At 35.7% G+C, this 18,122-nt stretch overlaps 1 protein-coding gene and 1 long non-coding RNA gene across 2 annotated transcripts in view; one reads left to right on the forward strand and one right to left on the reverse strand.

The window, feature by feature from the left end:
- The window catches only part of LOC148953300 (protein O-mannosyl-transferase TMTC2-like), a 137,911-nt gene that overhangs the window by 15,002 nt on the left and 104,787 nt on the right, over positions 1 to 18,122 (reverse strand). The window contains exon 9 of the mRNA XM_089088472.1: positions 14,152 to 14,233. Within this exon, the coding sequence (XP_088944598.1) occupies positions 14,152 to 14,233 (82 nt within the window). The remainder of the gene's footprint in view (positions 1 to 14,151; positions 14,234 to 18,122) is intronic.
- Positions 1 to 18,122, forward strand: part of LOC148953301 (uncharacterized) — a 55,474-nt gene that overhangs the window by 500 nt on the left and 36,852 nt on the right. The window lies entirely within an intron of this gene.

The raw sequence follows: 18,122 nt of genomic DNA on the forward strand, positions 1-18,122 counted from the left end.
TTTATAATAATTGAACTATAATCAGTGGTGTCATCTGGAGGGAAGGGGTTTTGCTATAGTTTTCCCATTAATTTTTTTACCCCCCCCCCCCCGCCTATACTCTAAAAACATTTTTGTTGGGGTATTTCAACACAAAAAGGACTTCTTTGGTTTTTTTCACTGGAAAATTAAAAAAACAACACATTTTTTTCCTCCTAGATTTTAATAATACGTTGTGCCCCCTCTTAAATTCCCACAAATTAACGCCAGTGAATAATTACCGAATTTGGAAACAAAATTGCCATGACAAGATAATATTTCTCCTGTGTAAATCTAGGATGGAATACATTTAATATAATTTGATTTTTACTGAATATATTCAGATCAAGATTGTAGCATAGGTTGGGGGCATGTAAAAATAAGCTGAAATGATACCGTAATTTTATTTTTGTTATGTTTTTTTTTGGGTGGGAGAGGAATGTTTATTTTGTGGCTTCTTCGTAGAATTGGAATTTTAAACAATGTTTGTTTTTAAATGGTGTAAAGTGGCCACCGTAAGTGGGGACCTCCTGTAGCGGTAGGACGTCCTCTCTGCGGGAGAGTATTTATTTATTTATTTTTTAGTGGTAGTAGTACAATAATGCGAAGACCACTCTTCGGCTGCTATTTTTTATGAATTTTAGAGTTGTATGTGGGATTTTAGTTTTTTTGTAAATGTTTTCTTTTTATTTTCCATTTTATTGATGCCACTGAGAGGAGAGGAGGTGGCATTAAAAAAATAATAGCAAAAAAAAAATTGCGGGGCATCTGTCATTGGTGTTGTGTAACCCCATGGGGTTACGTACAAAGTTGTTTCCTATATCAAAGGTTTGGATGCATGGCCAGAGTGATGGGTCTCAAATCTAATACAGAGAGAAGAAGGCAAGGTCGGAGGTGCAGGAGGTTTGGCAAGTGTCCGGAGTTAAGACCACCACCAATAGACGATACAGAAACTATTGGTGGGTGCAAGGATGGATCTACAGCAAAATCTTGGGGTGGGGCAATGTGAAAAGGGCGCTAATAATTGACCAAATTGACAAATTTATTTCAAGAAAAGTGAAAAAAAAACAAGGAATGAGGGTGCCAGAAAACATCTTGGGGGAGTGAGGTCTCTCTGCCCCCTGGATCCGTCAGCGGGTGGGTGTTCAGCAGGCTTTCTTTGCGTCTTTGGTACTTCTTTCGTGGCTCCATTTTTGACTCCATGCAACCTTGTCAAAGACATACGCAGGAGGGTGTTCCCCGGGTCCGAGCTCTCCCCACCCAAAATCCAAACCTTTCTTGACTTTCTGGGTAGGTTACTTTTTATTCAAATTATCAAATACAATTTATCATTTTATAATTACCCCCTCCCTGAATACCCCCCTAAAAATGCTGCAAACGTGTCCGATCCTTGTGTTTGGTTTTCCTAAGTGCCTAATGCCTCTTTGAGTGGACTTAATTAACTCTTTTCTATATTGAAAAATAATAAAAAAATAATTGTATCGTTGGGCACTTTTCAGAAACATTTCATCCATCCTACTGGAGAATCCAAACCACCCGACAGAATTTTTTCCTTTCAAGTTTTATATCTCTACACAAAATTTCAATTTTTTAGCGTTTGATTTCGTGCCCAGGAAAAGTCCAAACTATTCAGCACATAGAAAAATCTCGGCTACACCCACAGCTCATATATAATCTCCTTTTGCAGATCTTATCAATTAATAATCCCCTCGGGCACTTGAGAATTTCCTCGCAAGATTTTTAAGACTCTCCTATCAAAAATAATCCCCCCCCCCTCATGAAAACCCAAGCTTTCTCATCATGAATTGAAACACTAAATTTCAATGTAGCATTTCTATCATTGCGTATTCGTGTTTTAATGTCAAATAGAAACTTGCATGTTGGCAACTTGTAGTCACAGCGAGAGATCCTACTAGGCTACTAGTCATTTGTCTAATACAGCCAGTAGCGCTTGATGTACTAAACCAACTCTCAGCGGGAAAGCAATCCTGTTCATGGGTTAAGTGACATTTACGATCTTACTTAGATTAAATAAAAAAAAAACAAGTTTTTTAAACTGAAAGTAAGGAGCGACATTAAAACTTAAAACGAACAGAAATTATTCTGTATATGAAAGAGACTGTCCCCTCCTCAACGCCTCGCTCTTTACGCTAAAGTTTTTTATTGTTTTAAAAAATAAAGTTGTGTGACAGAGTCAAACTTTAGCGTAAAGAGCGAGGCGTTGAGGAGGGGACAGTCTCTTTCATATACAGAATAATTTTTGGTCGTTTTAAGTTTTAATGTCGCTCCTTACTTTCAGTTTAAAAAACTTGTTTTTTTTTTATTTAATTTTTGAACATTTTCAATTAATGCAGGTTTTGATCTTGGCTAACCGTACATGAATAATTAAAACAAAATTTTCATATTACTTTACTTTTATTTAGTTAAATGGCTTTATCGAAACTTGTTTAATTTTATCTACGAACGTTTTTATTAGTAATAAATATACGTAACTTACGAATTAACTTACGTAGCGACCTTCTATATTCATATATTTTTAATACGTTTATTAGGGGGTTCGCCAACTAGTCAATACCTCGCTCTTTAAGCGAAAATTCAAATTTTGTTCCAATTCTTTAGAAATGACCTCTTAATCACAAAGGCCGTTAATTAGAATAAATAATTCTGATGAAAGTACTAAAAAATCTTTGGCTTAAAGAGAGAGGCATTGACTACGGGGTGAACCCAATTATATATGTCATATTTTCTGTTCGTTTTAAGTTTCGATGTTGCTGCTGTTGCAGTTGAAATACTTGTTTTTTTACATTAAATTTATGATCTTTTTTTAAATAATGCTGGGAAGTCCGGCGTCCCCTTCATAGCAATGTCCCTTCCCCCATGAAAACGTCCTTCATGGAAAGATCCTCCCACATAACCCCTGACCTATCCCCCCCCCACTACCAGGAAAAATCTCCCCTGAAAACGTCTGTATACTTCCAAATAACTAATACTCTCTGTTAACATTGGGTGAAGCTCATAATTTTCAGCCGTCCCCCTGGGGCGTTCTGGGAACTGAGTCATCCTGTCGCATAGACCTGAAATGTTGCAAAACCGGCTAAACCAAATGGCTATCTTAAAATTTTGAGCAGTTGACTTTGGGAAAAAAATGAGAGTGGGAGGGGTCCCAGTCTCGCTCAAATCTTTGGTTTCAATTTAAAAGGCCACTATAAATTTCAATTTCCATTCCAATGAGCCCTTCCACCATTTCATAGGAAAACTGGGTCGAAACGAACACCCCTGGGAAAAAAAAAAAAAAAAAATAACAAACCACCCGTGATATTTCTTATGGCAAAAAATGCAAAATTACAAATTTTTTTAGATGGGAGATTGAAACCTAGAAATTACGGTTATCTGATACGCGGAATATGATGGTGTGATTTTAATTAAGGTTCTATAACTTTTAGGGGGTCTTCCCCCCTATTTTCAAAAATCAGCCAAATTTTCTCAGGCGCGTAACTTTTGAGGGGTCGGACTAAACTTGATGAAACTTATATATTTGAAATCAGTATTAAAATATGATTCTTTTGATCATCTATTTGTATCAAAATAACGTTTTATATAGGGTATATATAGGGTATATTGGGTATATAGGGTATATTGGGTATAAATATAGGGTATATTGAAACATATTCAGTGCTATAAATAAAAGTTCAAATGAGGATAAATCTTTTAATAGACAGTGATAAATTTTCACAAAAAATAATAGATATTTTTTACTTTATTTACTAGATATATGACGGTCACTGCATATGTGACCGAAATATCTAGTTTTTCTTGTGAAAATTTGTCACTGTCTATTAAAAGATTTATCCTCATTTGAACTTTTATTTATAGCACTGAATATGTTTCAATATTTGAATTAATGCAGGTTTTGATTTTGGCTCACCGTACATGAATAATTAAAACAAAATTTGCATATTATATTTGGTTAAATGGCTTTCTCGAAACTTGTTTAATTTTATTTACGAACGTTTTTATTAGTAATAAATATACGTAACCTAGAATTAACTTACGTAACGAACTTCTATATTCATAAATTTTTAACACGTATATTAGGGGGTTCGACCCCTAGTCAATACCCTGCTCTTTAAACTATAGTTCGAATTTTTTTTCCAGTTCTTTAAAAATAACCTCTTAATCACAATCAGTTGATCAGTTGAAAAACTTGTTTTTTTATTTAATTCCTGATCTTTTTCTTTAATAATGCTGGGAAATCCGGCGCCCCCGTCGTAGCCATGTCCCGTCCCCCATGAAAACGTCCTGCATGGTAAGATCCTTCCATATAGCCCCCGGCCCTCTCCTTCCCCACCTACCAGAAAAAAATCTCCTCTGAAAAAGTCTGTATACTTCCCAATAACCAATACTATATGTTAACATTGAGTAAAGTTCATAGCTTTCAGCCCTCCCCCTGGGGACTTTGGAAGATCAAGTCATCCTAAAAGACATTTTTATCATATTGTCGAATATGCTGAACAAAACGGCTATCTAAAAATTTGGATCGGGTGACTTTGAGAAAAAAATAGCGTGGGAGGGGGCCAAGTTACCCTCCATTTTTTGGGTCATTGATCACTTAAAAAGAGCACTATAACTTTAATTGTCGTTCCAATGAGCCCTCCCTTGATATTCTAGGACCTCAGGTTCGAAACGATAACCCCTGGGAAAAAAAACAAAAACAAAAAAACACAAATAAACACACAAATAAATAACCACGCATCCGTGATCTTTCTTCTGGCAAAAAATTGAAAATTCCACATTTTTGTAGATAGGAGTTTGAAACATCTACAGTAAGGTTCTCTGATACGCTGAATCTGATGGTATGATTCTCATTAAGGTTCTATGACTTATAGGGGGTGTTTCCCCCTTTTTTCGAAAATAAGGCAAATTTTCTCAGGCACGTAACTTTTGGTGGGTAAGATTAAACTTGATGAAACTTATATATTTGAAATCAGAATTAAAATCTGATTCTTTTGATGTATCTATTGGTATCAAAATTCCGTTTTTTAGAGTTTCGGTTACCATTGAGCCGGGTCGCTCCTTACTTACAGTTCGTTACCACGAACTGTTTGATAGAAGAGCATATGTTATCTTACTAGTTCACAAAAATTTGGAACTATAATCGATGAATCTTAGAAGTTAATTAGAAGAGCATATGTTATCTTACTAGTTCACAAAAATTTGGAAATATAATAGATGAATCTTAGAAGTTAGTTAGAAGGCAATATTATAATTTAGTTTTTAGTGTGAAGTTAATTTTTAAGATAGAAGAGCATATGTTATCTTATTAGTTCACAAAAATTTGGACCTATAATCGATGAATCTTATAAGTTAATTAGAATTAAATATTAGAATTTATTTATTAGTGTGCAGTTAATTTTTAATATAGAAGATCATATGTCATCTTAATATTTAAAAAAAATTTTGAACTATAATCGATGAATCTTAGAAGTTAATTAGAAGGCAATCTTAGAATTTAATTCTTAGTGTGCAGTTCATTTTTAATATAGAAGAGCATATGTTTTTTTATTGTTTAAAAAAATAGAGTTGTGAGAAAGTCAAACTTCAGCGTAAAGAGCGAGGCGTTGAGGAGGGGACAGCCCCCTTCATATACGGAATAATTTCTGTTCGTTTTAAGTTTTAACGTCGTTCCTTACTTTCAGTTTAAAAAACTTGTTTTTTTTATTTAATTTTTGAACGTTTTTGAATTAATGCAGGTTTTGATTTTGGCTCACCGTACATGAATAATTAAAACAAAATTTGCATATTATATTTGGTTAAATGGCTTTCTCGAAACTTGTTTAATTTTATTTACGAACGTTTTTATTAGTAATAAATATACGTAACCTAGAATTAACTTACGTAACGAACTTCTATATTCATAAATTTTTAACACGTATATTAGGGGGTTCGCCCCCTAGTCAATACTCTGCTCTTTAAACTATAGTTCGAATTTTTTTTCCAGTTCTTTAAAAATAACCTCTTAATCACAATCAGTTGATCAGTTGAAAAACTTGTTTTTTTTATTTAATTCCTGATCTTTTTCTTTAATAATGCTGGGAAATCAGGCGCCCCCTTCATAGCAATGTCCCTTCCCCCCTGAAAAATTCCTTCATGGAAAGATCCTTCCATATAGCCCCCGGCCCTCTCCTTCCCCACCTACCAGAAAAAAATCTCCTCTGAAAAAGTCTGTATACTTCCCAATAACCAATACTATATGTTAACATTGAGTAAAGTTCATAACTTTCAGCCCTCCCCCTGGGGACTTTGGAAAATCAAGTCATCCTAAAAGACATTTTTATCATATTTTCGACCATGCTGAACAAAATGGCTATCTCAAAATTTTGATTGGGTGACTTTGGGAAAAAAATTAGCGTGGGAGGGGGCCGAGTTGCCCTCCATTTTTTTTGGTGACTTAAAAAGGGCACTAGAACTTTTAATTTTCGTTCCAGTGAGCCCTCCCACGATATTCTAGGACCACTGGGTCGATACGATCACCCCTGGGAAAAAAAAAACAAACAAAAAACAACCAAACACTCAAATAAACACGCATCCGTGATCTTTCTTCTGGCAAAAAATAGAAAATTCCACATTTTTGTATATAAGAGCTTGAAACTTCTATTGTAGGGTTTTCTGATGCGCGGAATATGATGGTATTATTTTAATTACGATTCTAGAGTTTTTAGTGGGTCTTTCCCCCTTTTTTCAAAAATAAGCCAAATTTTCTCAGGCACTTAACTTGTGATGGGTAAGATTAAACTTAATGAAACTTATATATTTGAAATCAGAATTAAAATCTGATTCTTTTGATGTATCTATTGGTATCAAAATCCCGTTTTTTAGAGTTTCGGTTACCATTGAGCCGGGTCGCTCCTTACTTACAGTTCGTTACCACGAACTGTTTGATAGAAGAGCATATGTTATCTTACTAGTTCACAAAAATTTGGAACTATAATCGATGAATCTTAGAAGTTAATTAGAAGAGCATATGTTATCTTACTAGTTAACAAAAATTTGGAACTATAATCGATGAATCTTAGAAGTTATTTAGAAGGCAATCTTAGAATTTAGTTTTTAGTGTGCAGTTCATTTTTAATATAGAAGAGCATATGTTATATTATTAGTTCACAAAAATTTGGAACTATAATCGATGAATCTTAGAAGTTAATTAGAAGGCAATCTTAGAATTTAATTCTTAGTGTGCAGTTCATTTTTAATATAGAAGAGCATATGTCATCTTACTAGTTCACAAAAATTTGGAACTAAAATCTATGAATCTTAGAAGTTAATTAGAAGGCAATCTTAGAATTTAATTCTTAGTGTGCAGTTCATTTTTAATATAGAAGAGCATATGTTTTTTTATTGTTTAAAAAAATAGAGTTGTGAGAAAGTCAAACTTCAGCGTAAAGAGCGAGGCGTTGAGGAGGGGACAGCCCCCTTCATATACGGAATAATTTCTGTTCGTTTTAAGTTTTAACGTCGTTCCTTACTTTCAGTTTAAAAAACTTGTTTTTTTTATTTAATTTTTGAACGTTTTTGAATTAATGCAAGTTTTGATTTTGGCTCACCGTACATGAATAATTAAAACAAAATTTGCATATTATATTTGGTTAAATGGCTTTCTCGAAACTTGTTTAATTTTATTTACGAACGTTTTTATTAGTAATAAATATACGTAACCTAGAATTCACTTACGTAACGAACTTCTATATTCATAAATTTTTAACACGTATATTAGGGGGTTCGCCCCCTAGTCAATACTCTGCTCTTTAAACTATAGTTCGAATTTTTTTTCCAGTTCTTTAAAAATAACCTCTTAATCACAATCAGTTGATCAGTTGAAAAACTTGTTTTTTTTATTTAATTCCTGATCTTTTTCTTTAATAATGCTGGGAAATCAGGCGCCCCCTTCATAGCAATGTCCCTTCCCCCAGGCCCCCTTCTGTCCTGGGCAGATCCTTCCATATAGCCCCCGGCCCTCTCCTGCCCCACCTACCAGAAAAAAATCTCCTCTGAAAAAGTCTGTATACTTCCCAATAACCAATACTATATGTTAACATTGAGTAAAGTTCATAACTTTCAGCCCTCCCCCTGGGGACTTTGGAAGATCAAGTCATCCTAAAAGACATTTTTATCATATTTTCGACCATGCTGAACAAAATGGCTATCTCAAAATTTTGATTGGATGACTTTGGGAAAAAAATTAGCGTGGGAGGGGGCCTAGTTGCCCTCCATTTTTTTTTTTAAATGAAAAAGGGAAATATAAATTTTAATTTCGGTACAAATTCGCCATCCCACTATTTTATATGCCAACTGGGTCTATACTAAAACCCCTGGTAAAAACTAAACACAACACAAAAAAAAAAAAAACACCAAAAAAAAACCCATCCGTGATCTTTATTATGGCAAAAAATGGAAAATTCCACATTTTTGTAGATAGGAGCTTGAAACCTCTACACTTGGGTTCTCTGATACGCTGAATATGATGGTGTGATTTTCAGTAAGGTTCTATAGCTTTTAGGGGGTCTTTCCCCCTTTTTTCGAAAATCAGCCAACTTTTCTCAGGCACGTAACTTTTGATGGGTAAGATTAAACTTAATGAAACTTATATATTTGAAATCAGAATTAAAATCTGATTCTTTTGATGTATCTATTGGTATCAAAATCCCGTTTTTTAGAGTTTCGGTTACCATTGAGCCGGGTCGCTCCTTACTTACAGTTCGTTACCACGAACTGTTTGATAGAAGAGCATATGTTATCTTAATAGTTAACAAAAATTTGGAACTATAATCGATGAATCTTAGAAGTTAATTAGAAGAGCATATGTTATCTTACTAGTTCACAAAAATTTGGAACTATAATCGATGAATCTTAGAAGTTAGTTAGAAGGCAATCTTAGAATTTAGTTTTTAGTGTGCAGTTCATTTTTAATATAGAAGAGCATATGTTATCTTACTAGTTCACAAAAATTTGGAACTATAATCGATGAATCTTAGAAGTTAATTAGAAGGCAATCTTAGAATTTAATTCTTAGTGTGAAGTTCATTTTTAATATAGAAGAGCATATGTAATCTTACTAGTTCACAAAAATTTGGAACTATAATCGATGAATCTTAGAAGTTAATTAGAAGGCAATCTTAGAATTTAATTCTTAGTGTGCCGTTCATTTTTAATATAGAAGAGCATATGTTTTTTTATTGTTTAAAAAAATAGAGTTGTGAGAAAGTCAAACTTCAGCGTAAAGAGCGAGGCGTTGAGGAGGGGACAGCCCCCTTCATATACGGAATAATTTCTGTTCGTTTTAAGTTTTAACGTCGTTCCTTACTTTCAGTTTAAAAAACTTGTTTTTTTTATTTAATTTTTGAACGTTTTTGAATTAATGCAGGTTTTGATTTTGGCTCACCGTACATGAATAATTAAAACAAAATTTGCATATTATATTTGGTTAAATGGCTTTCTCGAAACTTGTTTAATTCTATTTACGAACGTTTTTATTAGTAATAAATAAACGTAACCTAGAATTAACTTACGTAACGAACTTCTATATTCATAAATTTTTAACACGTATATTAGGGGGTTCGCCCCCTAGTCAATACCCTACTCTTTAAACTATAGTTCGAATTTTTTTTCCAGTTCTTTAAAAATAACCTCTTAATCACAATCAGTTGATCAGTTGAAAAACTTGTTTTTTTTTATTTAATTCCTGATCTTTTTCTTTAATAATGCTGGGAAATCCGGCGCCCCCTTCATAGCCATGTCCCTTCCCCCCTGAAATCTTCCTTCATGGAAAGTTCCTTCCATATCGCCCCCGGCCCTCTCCTTCCCCACCTACCAGAAAAAAATCTCCTCTGAAAAAGTCTGTATACTTCCCAATAACCAATACTATATGTTAACATTGAGTAAAGTTCATAGCTTTCAGCCCTCCCCCTGGGGACTTTGGAAGATCAAGTCATCCTAAAAGACATTTTTATCATATTTTCGACCATGCTGAACAAAATGGCTATCTTAAAATTTTGATTGGGTGACTTTGGGAAAAAAATTAGCGTGGGAGGGGGCCTAGTTGCCCTCCATTTTTTTTGGTCAATTAAAAAGGGCACTATAACTTTTAATTTCCATTCCAATGAGTCCGCCCAAGATATTCTTGGACCACTGGTTCTATACGATCACCCCTGGGAAAAAAAAAAAACAAACAAACAAACAAACAAACAAACACACAAACAAATAAACACGCATCCGTGATCTTTCTTCTGGCAAAAAATGGAAAATTCCACATTTTTGTAGATAGGAGCTTGAAACCTCTACAGTAGGGTTCTCTGATACGCTGAATATGATGGTGTGATTTTCATTAAGGTTCTATAACTTTTAGTGGGTCTTTCCCCCTTTTTTCGAAAATCAGCCAAATTTTCTCAGGCACGTAACTTTTGATGGGTAAGATTAAACTTGATGAAACTTATATATTTGAAATCAGAATTAAAATCTGATTCTTTTGATGTATCTATTGGTATCAAAATCCCGTTTTTTAGAGTTTCGGTTACCATTGAGCCGGGTCGCTCCTTACTTACAGTTCGTTACCACGAACTGTTTGATGAAGATTTCACATATTATTTTCATACTGTGGTACAGAGTCAAATAGGTGCTTCTCCGAAAGATCTAGTTTGGTAAAGAATATGTTGGTGGAGCAATTTCGGCTGCAGTAATTCAAAAGACGTTTTGTAAATTAAAATATATCCATTGGCAGCTCTGGTCTCTCTAGCTCCCGGAGCGAAATTTATATTAGCCCCCCCCCGTCTTCCAAAAGTTTTGAGCCCATATTTTAACAAAATTTTCCGTCTATTTAAATCTGACTTTTCGTACTTTAGCCCCTGCAAAATGATAAATTAGCACGTCCCAATTAATTGTTTCAAATTTTTCGCGTTCTATGCTCATTAACGCTAAATCATTTAGTCGTTCTTGGTCCATAGTCAATCTGAGGTACGTTGATATTACTTTTAACTAAACGACCACTCATTACTTGCCACTAATACTGTCATTGCTAGGTTTTGCACCCCTAAAATTTCTGTGCCCTTGGCAAGTGTCCCCTCTGTCCCCCCAAAACCATTTCTGAATATATTCCTTCTCATGTTTTACATTCGGTCTCATTCCCACCACAGCGCTTGAAAACCTGGGAACTTTAATACAAAGTCGTATTGTAGAGGCTGCATCGAAGCTTTCAAAATCGAATTCAAGGCTCACCGTTTCATGGCCAAAACCATGGAATCCCAGAAGAGTATGCTTAACTTGTTTACTAAATGTTTTTATTTGCTTTTCGCATGTTCTGTTATTATGTTAATTTTTTATGTTCTGCAACGACAAGCTAGCGCTTTTTACACTAAAACACACCTTGGAATAAATAGTAGCGTCAATTGGCGGAGGGGCTCTGCCCCCTGGATTTTCTTACCCCCTAGGTTTTGAAAATATCTTTCTGTGGTACTTTCATTGAATATGCTTTTTTCGGCATTTTCATTAGAAAAAAATGAAGAATTAGCCCTCCTGCTATACATTGAAGAATACTTTTACCCCCTCCTTTATTTTCATAAATTGATGCCACTGGGTGCAAAGAAGGATCTTGTGATCCTGTTGAATCACTTCATATGATGACTTTTAAAAATCAAATTGCTAATTGTTTAAAATAAATACTCTACTAGCTGAAAATATACCCCTTCAGAATTCATTTTTTTTTTTTTTTATTTCGTTTCCAACAGATTTTATGTTCTCTTAGTTAATCTACTGCTGATCATTATTATTTTATTTCATTTAAGGGTAAATAAGTAAGATCTAATAATAGTTCTTAGACGGAGAGGGTAGTATCGATTATATCTTTGGCTCCTGAGCCCTGATACACACAATTGCATCAATTGAAGAAGATTGAGGGGGGCAAATTGCATTTTTGTTAAAAATGTAGTGGGGTAAATTTTGTGTTTTTTTTTTCGATCATTTCAATGAAACTAAGGAAAATGGGATTTTTCAATGAAAATACCTCGAAAAAAGTATTTTTCAAAATTTAAGGGGGCACGAACTCTCCCTTGACCTTCCCCAATTGACGCTACTGTATCTCCAATAGCAAGGCCATATCCAGTATTTTATTTTCGAGGGGGGGGGGGGTTACCACAAATAAAATTTGTTTATATCCATTTTTGTTACGTTTTTGCGAGTCAGACAAACATTTCGGGGTGGTTTTCCCAGATAAATTTATCTGATCATTACTAAATGTGCAATTTTGTTTAAAAGCCCATACATACGCGTTAGGATTGACAGTTAAAAATGGGCCCTTTACAAAGATTCCTATAAAAAATCGAATATCTATTTTTATAAAAGACGGAGAACGTGCAGGCAAGAGCTAGGAAAGGAGGCTCCTATGGTCCATAAACCCTTCTTCTAAAACAGGAATCCTAGTTACGGCAGGCTTGTGCAGTAATTGATTAAAGGGTGGGGCTAAAGTCATGGAAACGACAAAAACTGCATAAATTACAGAGGCATTGCAACAACAATAAAACTTTCCAGAACCTGCAACGACAGACCCTCCCACCCCTGAATACGTGCCTGCAGGCCATATCCATGGTTTTTGGAGGGGGGGGGGTGGTTACAAACGGATTTTTATTCGAGGGAAGGGTTTACAAAAAGACTTCAAAAAACGCATCGAAAATTTGGTATATGTACTTTTGTTACATTTTTACGAGCCGTACAAACATTTCGGGGGGGGGGGGTCAAACCCCTAACCCCCCTGGATACGGCATTTCGTGCCAAAGTTGTCCTAAGAAACCGTTTAATTAAGATTCTCGTGTTTTGCTGAAATATTAGCACACATTATCTAAGTGAAAATCGTCAACAACAGAAACTAAATAAGATCACGACAACAAGCAATTTGATCCAAGGTGAAAATTTAAAACCAAAGCTTCACCTGGCTATTAAGATTCTTCCGAAAACAGGAAAGGAACATGGGTAAGAGTATTAGCAGCCATGTGCGAAAACCAGAGAATTTGGCCAGATGTGTGTATTTAGGACTTATTAGAAAGACTTCCCAAACAACGTAGCTTTATAATAAACGCTATAACCGTCACGAACAAAGGTTATCTTTATCCTTTCAGAAGCTAAAATGATTATAGCTTCACTATTGTTTTCTCTTTTTGAGCTGCAAAACACAGGAATGGCTATTAATTGTTACAGCTAAATAAGACAGTTAGATCCATAAAGGTAATTTCCTAAAAATTAATACCCAAATCATTAACATGACCCGTGTAAGATTAAACTGTTTTATGAAATAAATTCACTTCATTCCACAATTAATCAGAGATATGATAGATAAGATAAGATAAGTTTTATTCTTCATTAAATACACATACAATATTACATGTTATTAATCCCTCAAAGGCAAACTGTTGCCGCTTAATATAAATTACTGTGCCTGTTCATGCATAAGTGTGTGCTCAAAGACATAGGAGACAACCTTTATGTATAATTTATTTCTATAAAATATGTGTTATGTGCCAGTCCAAAAGTCGTGATAGGCTGTGGAGTCGCTTGGAGTATAAACGTGTGCTCAAAGACATAGGGAACAACCTTTATATGTAATTTTATCTAAAAAATATGTGTTATGTGTTACTTACCATACTAATGATACATTATGGAGTCACTTAGATCATAAACGTGTGCTCAAGACATAGGGAACAGCCTTTATACATAATTTATATCAATAAAATATGTTTTACGTGTTACTCACCATAATGGTGATGAACTGTGGAGTCACTTAGAGCATAAAAGTGTGCTCAAAGACATAGGAAACTACCTTTATGTCTAACTTATATCTATGAAATACATATTATGTGTTACATCACCATGGTGGTGATAGACTTTGGAGTCGCTTGGGGCATAAACGTGTGCTCAAAGACATAGGAAACTAAATTTATGTCTAAATTATATCTATGAAATACATATTATGTGTTACATCACCATGGTGGTGATAGACTTTGGAGTCGCTTGGAGCATAAACGTGTGCTCAAAGACATAGGAAACTACCTTTATGTCTAAGTTACATCTATATAATATGTGTTATGCGTTACTCACCATAGTGGTGATAGACTGTGGAGTCGCTTGGAGCTAATTCCCTTGCTTTCGTGAACCATTCTTCAGCTTCAGCAGATTTACTCTGCAAAAGAAAAATAGCTAAATATCCACTTTAATTTATCCTTTTGTAGTAAATGCAGTCAATTTTACCTGCGACCCATAATCATCAGAGCCATGAATTCAAAAGATTCTAACTCTGTTCTCAAGTTCCGAACCTCGCCCATTCCCTAATTGTATGACTTGAAAACTCCTATGAAGACAGTTCTTCTACTTGTCTACCCTTGTTTAGAAAAAAGAGGAAGAAAAAAGGTCAAGCGGGGTTTAGAACCTGCTCCTCCTGGACTGAGAACCTTGATAAGTTGATAAGTTCCTGATTTATCTTCGAAGTTAAAAAACTGTGGTGTAGGAATGCAAGAACACTTTCTTGGGTTCCATTTTATTTGGGCTATAGATCCATTCCTGAAAATTTCGTTCGGGAAATATAATAATTTTATGAGCTCACAAGACGCCACTGTTAAGAAGGTGAGGGGCGTGGTTGTAGAAACTTAATGGATTCGGCACGCAGGGACATGTGCTAGAGAGGAACTTTTGGGCTTGAACCCTCCCCCAAAAAGGGGAGCCGTTTTATTTTAAAAATTTTTACTTCAACATCATTATATTTTTCATATACTGTAGTCCGTTTATTTTTGGCACTTGTATTCGAAGTTATGTCCCTCCCCAAAAACATAACCCTTTTTACGTGCCTATCAAGACCTTTCAAAGCGAGGCACCCGGGACAAGCTTCCCTGGATGTCGTCGCCAAGAGCGCCTTGGTTGGCGCTACCGGGGCTTCTTTATTTATGTTTGAGTCAGGAGGGGGGGATAATAACTTTTGTCCCTGGGCGCCACCAACCCTAGGAACGGCCCTGGTAAATATCTACACCAGTGGTTTTCAAACTTATTTAAACACTGTACCCCTTTTACCCACGAGACATATTTGGTATCCCTTCTTAGTTACCGGTACTAAGTAAACTATGCCATTCCTAGAGTTAAAAGATTGTTTTATTTCTTTGTTGGCCGGCCGCGTACCCCCTAAGAAACTTTGAGAACCCCCAAGAGGTATGCGTACCACAGTTTGAGAAACACTGATCTACCCACTAACCTATTTAGTTTATTTGGCAGCCTTGGAGAAAACGTCAAAGGGAGAATAGACAGAACTAGAGGTATGTAGGCATACCAATATGACTACTTTGGGGTTTCCATGTCTCCTCGATCCCGCAGAAAGTCCCCTGACGTTCCTCGACAAAGAGTGAGCTGCTTGTGAGTATACATAATCAATAATGAACCCAGGTCTCCTTCTTTAAGACTCAGCAGGTTATTCGTTTCATTCTCACTAATTTAGTCGGCCTTGCTAGCTAATGAGGTGGGGCTCTCACAGCCAAGCTTAGGACACTGAAATCACTCATGAAAGACTAGGGCACGGGACCCATTACTATAACAAGCCCAATAATCAACTACATCTGGTGGCAATAGAAATCACTTCACAACATGACCTACAAAAGAAGTGTTAAGTGTGCAGCCCCTGTGATTAATAGTTCAAAGTCCTTCATAACACTTTTTATTCCTCGTTTTAGTCATTTTTCGAATCTCAAAGATAAAAGTTTTAAGTGCCCAGTCACTTTCTAATTAGTTCAACCACTAAATTTATATTAGTAAAAAAAAAAAAACTGACACAAAGCTACAGTTTTAAAACTACAATCAGAAGCAATGTCGTTTTTATACTTAAAAGGGCTTCGGATACAAAAATCATTTTCAGAAGAAAATAAACTCCTACACGCTACTCACGTATTAAAATATATGTCATTTTAATGATTACATTCTAGGCTACAATCGGCTACAAACAATGTTTATGATAAATTCAAAACCCGAATTTCCGCATGGTTTTATGTCTTATACTCTTCGCCAAATTTAATGACGGACTTAAAGAAACTTCGGCAATTCTTTGCCACATACTAAAACATCAGACAAGAATATAAATTCTTTTAGTATCTAACTCACGATAATTATTTACCAACGCTTTTTTCATAAAAATTGTAACTACATTAACAAGGGCAAATCTTAAGGAAGACAAAGATGCATAATTCAAGTCTATTATTTTGTTGCGTTTTATTTTTGAAGCTTAAGAATTTTATAAGTTATCGTAAAGAAAAAGTTGTGTCTTCACTGCATGCGGTACATTTAATGGCTGATTTAATATAGATTCACATGCTCTAACTTTCCGTCTATGGCACTTTGTTACATTCAATGTTTATTAAAGAGACATATTTTATGTATAAACAGATTTATTCCAAAAAAGGATGCTCAAAATTTCGGGGTTTTATAGCGTCAAACCAAGAAAATGTGTGTCTTCACTGTATGCGGTACTTCTGACTGCTAGGCTATTTAATTGTTTAGACACGTTTTGTGCTGGATTAACTAAAGTATGCACGTGTGTTGGGTGTCAATGAAGTGGGATCTCAATATAAATTTACCATAGCCATCTCCACACAAGACAGGACAGGAAACAAGCACAGAAGCAGATCTGTTGGGCTGTCCTTTGCCTTAGCCTCGTAGCCTTATCTACATATAGTTCGATCTGGAGTTAAGGGCATACCTTCTCAAATCTTGAATACACCTAGTCCAATTGCAAAGTAAGAATTTTTTCATCAGGTATATTTTGTGAGATATGACCTAGCATCTACAGGACTAAAAACGGCTCTCAAAGAGGGGTCACCCTATTTCCGCCACCTTGTGTAAAGCACGGAGCCTCCCGTGCGCCCGCACACTTCCGTTGTGCGTGTCATATTCCTTACAGTGCTTGGCACAGTTCTACCACGCTTGGCACGCTTTCGCTATGCTTGGAACCCACCTGCTGTACGTGATTTCTGAAAGCCGGCGACCCCACCTATGTCCATTTAAAAACAGAGTGGCGAAGATGGGAAGAAAACGGATTTCGGAAAACCCATTGACGAAATTCCGTATCTCCAATCATTTCTGCTTTTCCAAAAACGATGGAAAACTTGCAAAAGCAGATAGTAGGTTTTGGCAGACGTCAGCCGGGCTATAACCAGTGGCGTCAATACAGGAAATGTAGGGGATGGGGGGGGGGATGCGCTTTTCAAAATATGGGGGGTGAGCTGTATCAGATATTGTGCTACTATATAGCGACTCGAATTCAAGAGAGTTCTATAGCTACGGTGCTATAGTAACCGTTAATAGACACGTAATTTTAGGCTTGATGATGTAACTGGACATTATCCATGCGAAAATACAAAATAAAAATCCATTTGTCAACGGAAATACCCCCATTTTTTTTTAACACAGAGGAGCGAAGATGATGGATGGGGAATCCCCCCAATTGACACCATTGGCTGTGACAATTCAAAAGACGACATGCCGCAGGTCATGAATTTTACTTGAGAGCGACAAAACTGAAAGAATACGTTTCGGGTTTTGGATTGTTAATGGCGAAGAACTATCTGTGCCAGAAAGATTTTATTGAACCTTGAATTAGCTTATTGCTTATTCAGAATATATAAAATTCATTAAGTTTAGTGTTACCCATCAAAAACTACGAGCCTGAGAAAATTTGCCTGCTTTTCTAAAAAGGGGGGAAACACGAGAAGAAAGATCACGGATGTGTGTTTATTTTAAAAAAAAATTCCAGGAGTGATCGTATCCAACCAATTGTCCTAGAATACCAGCAGAAGGTTCATTTGAACGCAAATTAAAAGGGCCCTTTTTAAGTGACCAGAAATATTAGAGCGCAGCTAGCCCTCCCACGCCCCCTTTTCCCCCAAAGTCGTCCGATCATTATTTTGAAATTGCCATTTCGTTCAAGCATAGTTGAAAGGTCCAAAATTGGGGATAGCATGACCCCCACGGCCCTGGGGAAAGGTCTGTAAGTTATTTTGTTTCCAGGGTGAATTTGCCAGAATTCCTATACGTAATTC

The sequence above is a fragment of the Artemia sp. Qi Xiang Cuo genome, chromosome 4, assembly GCF_049724085.1.
Source record: "Artemia sp. Qi Xiang Cuo chromosome 4, ASM4972408v1, whole genome shotgun sequence".
NCBI classification, from domain to species: Eukaryota; Metazoa; Arthropoda; class Branchiopoda; order Anostraca; family Artemiidae; genus Artemia; species Artemia sp. Qi Xiang Cuo.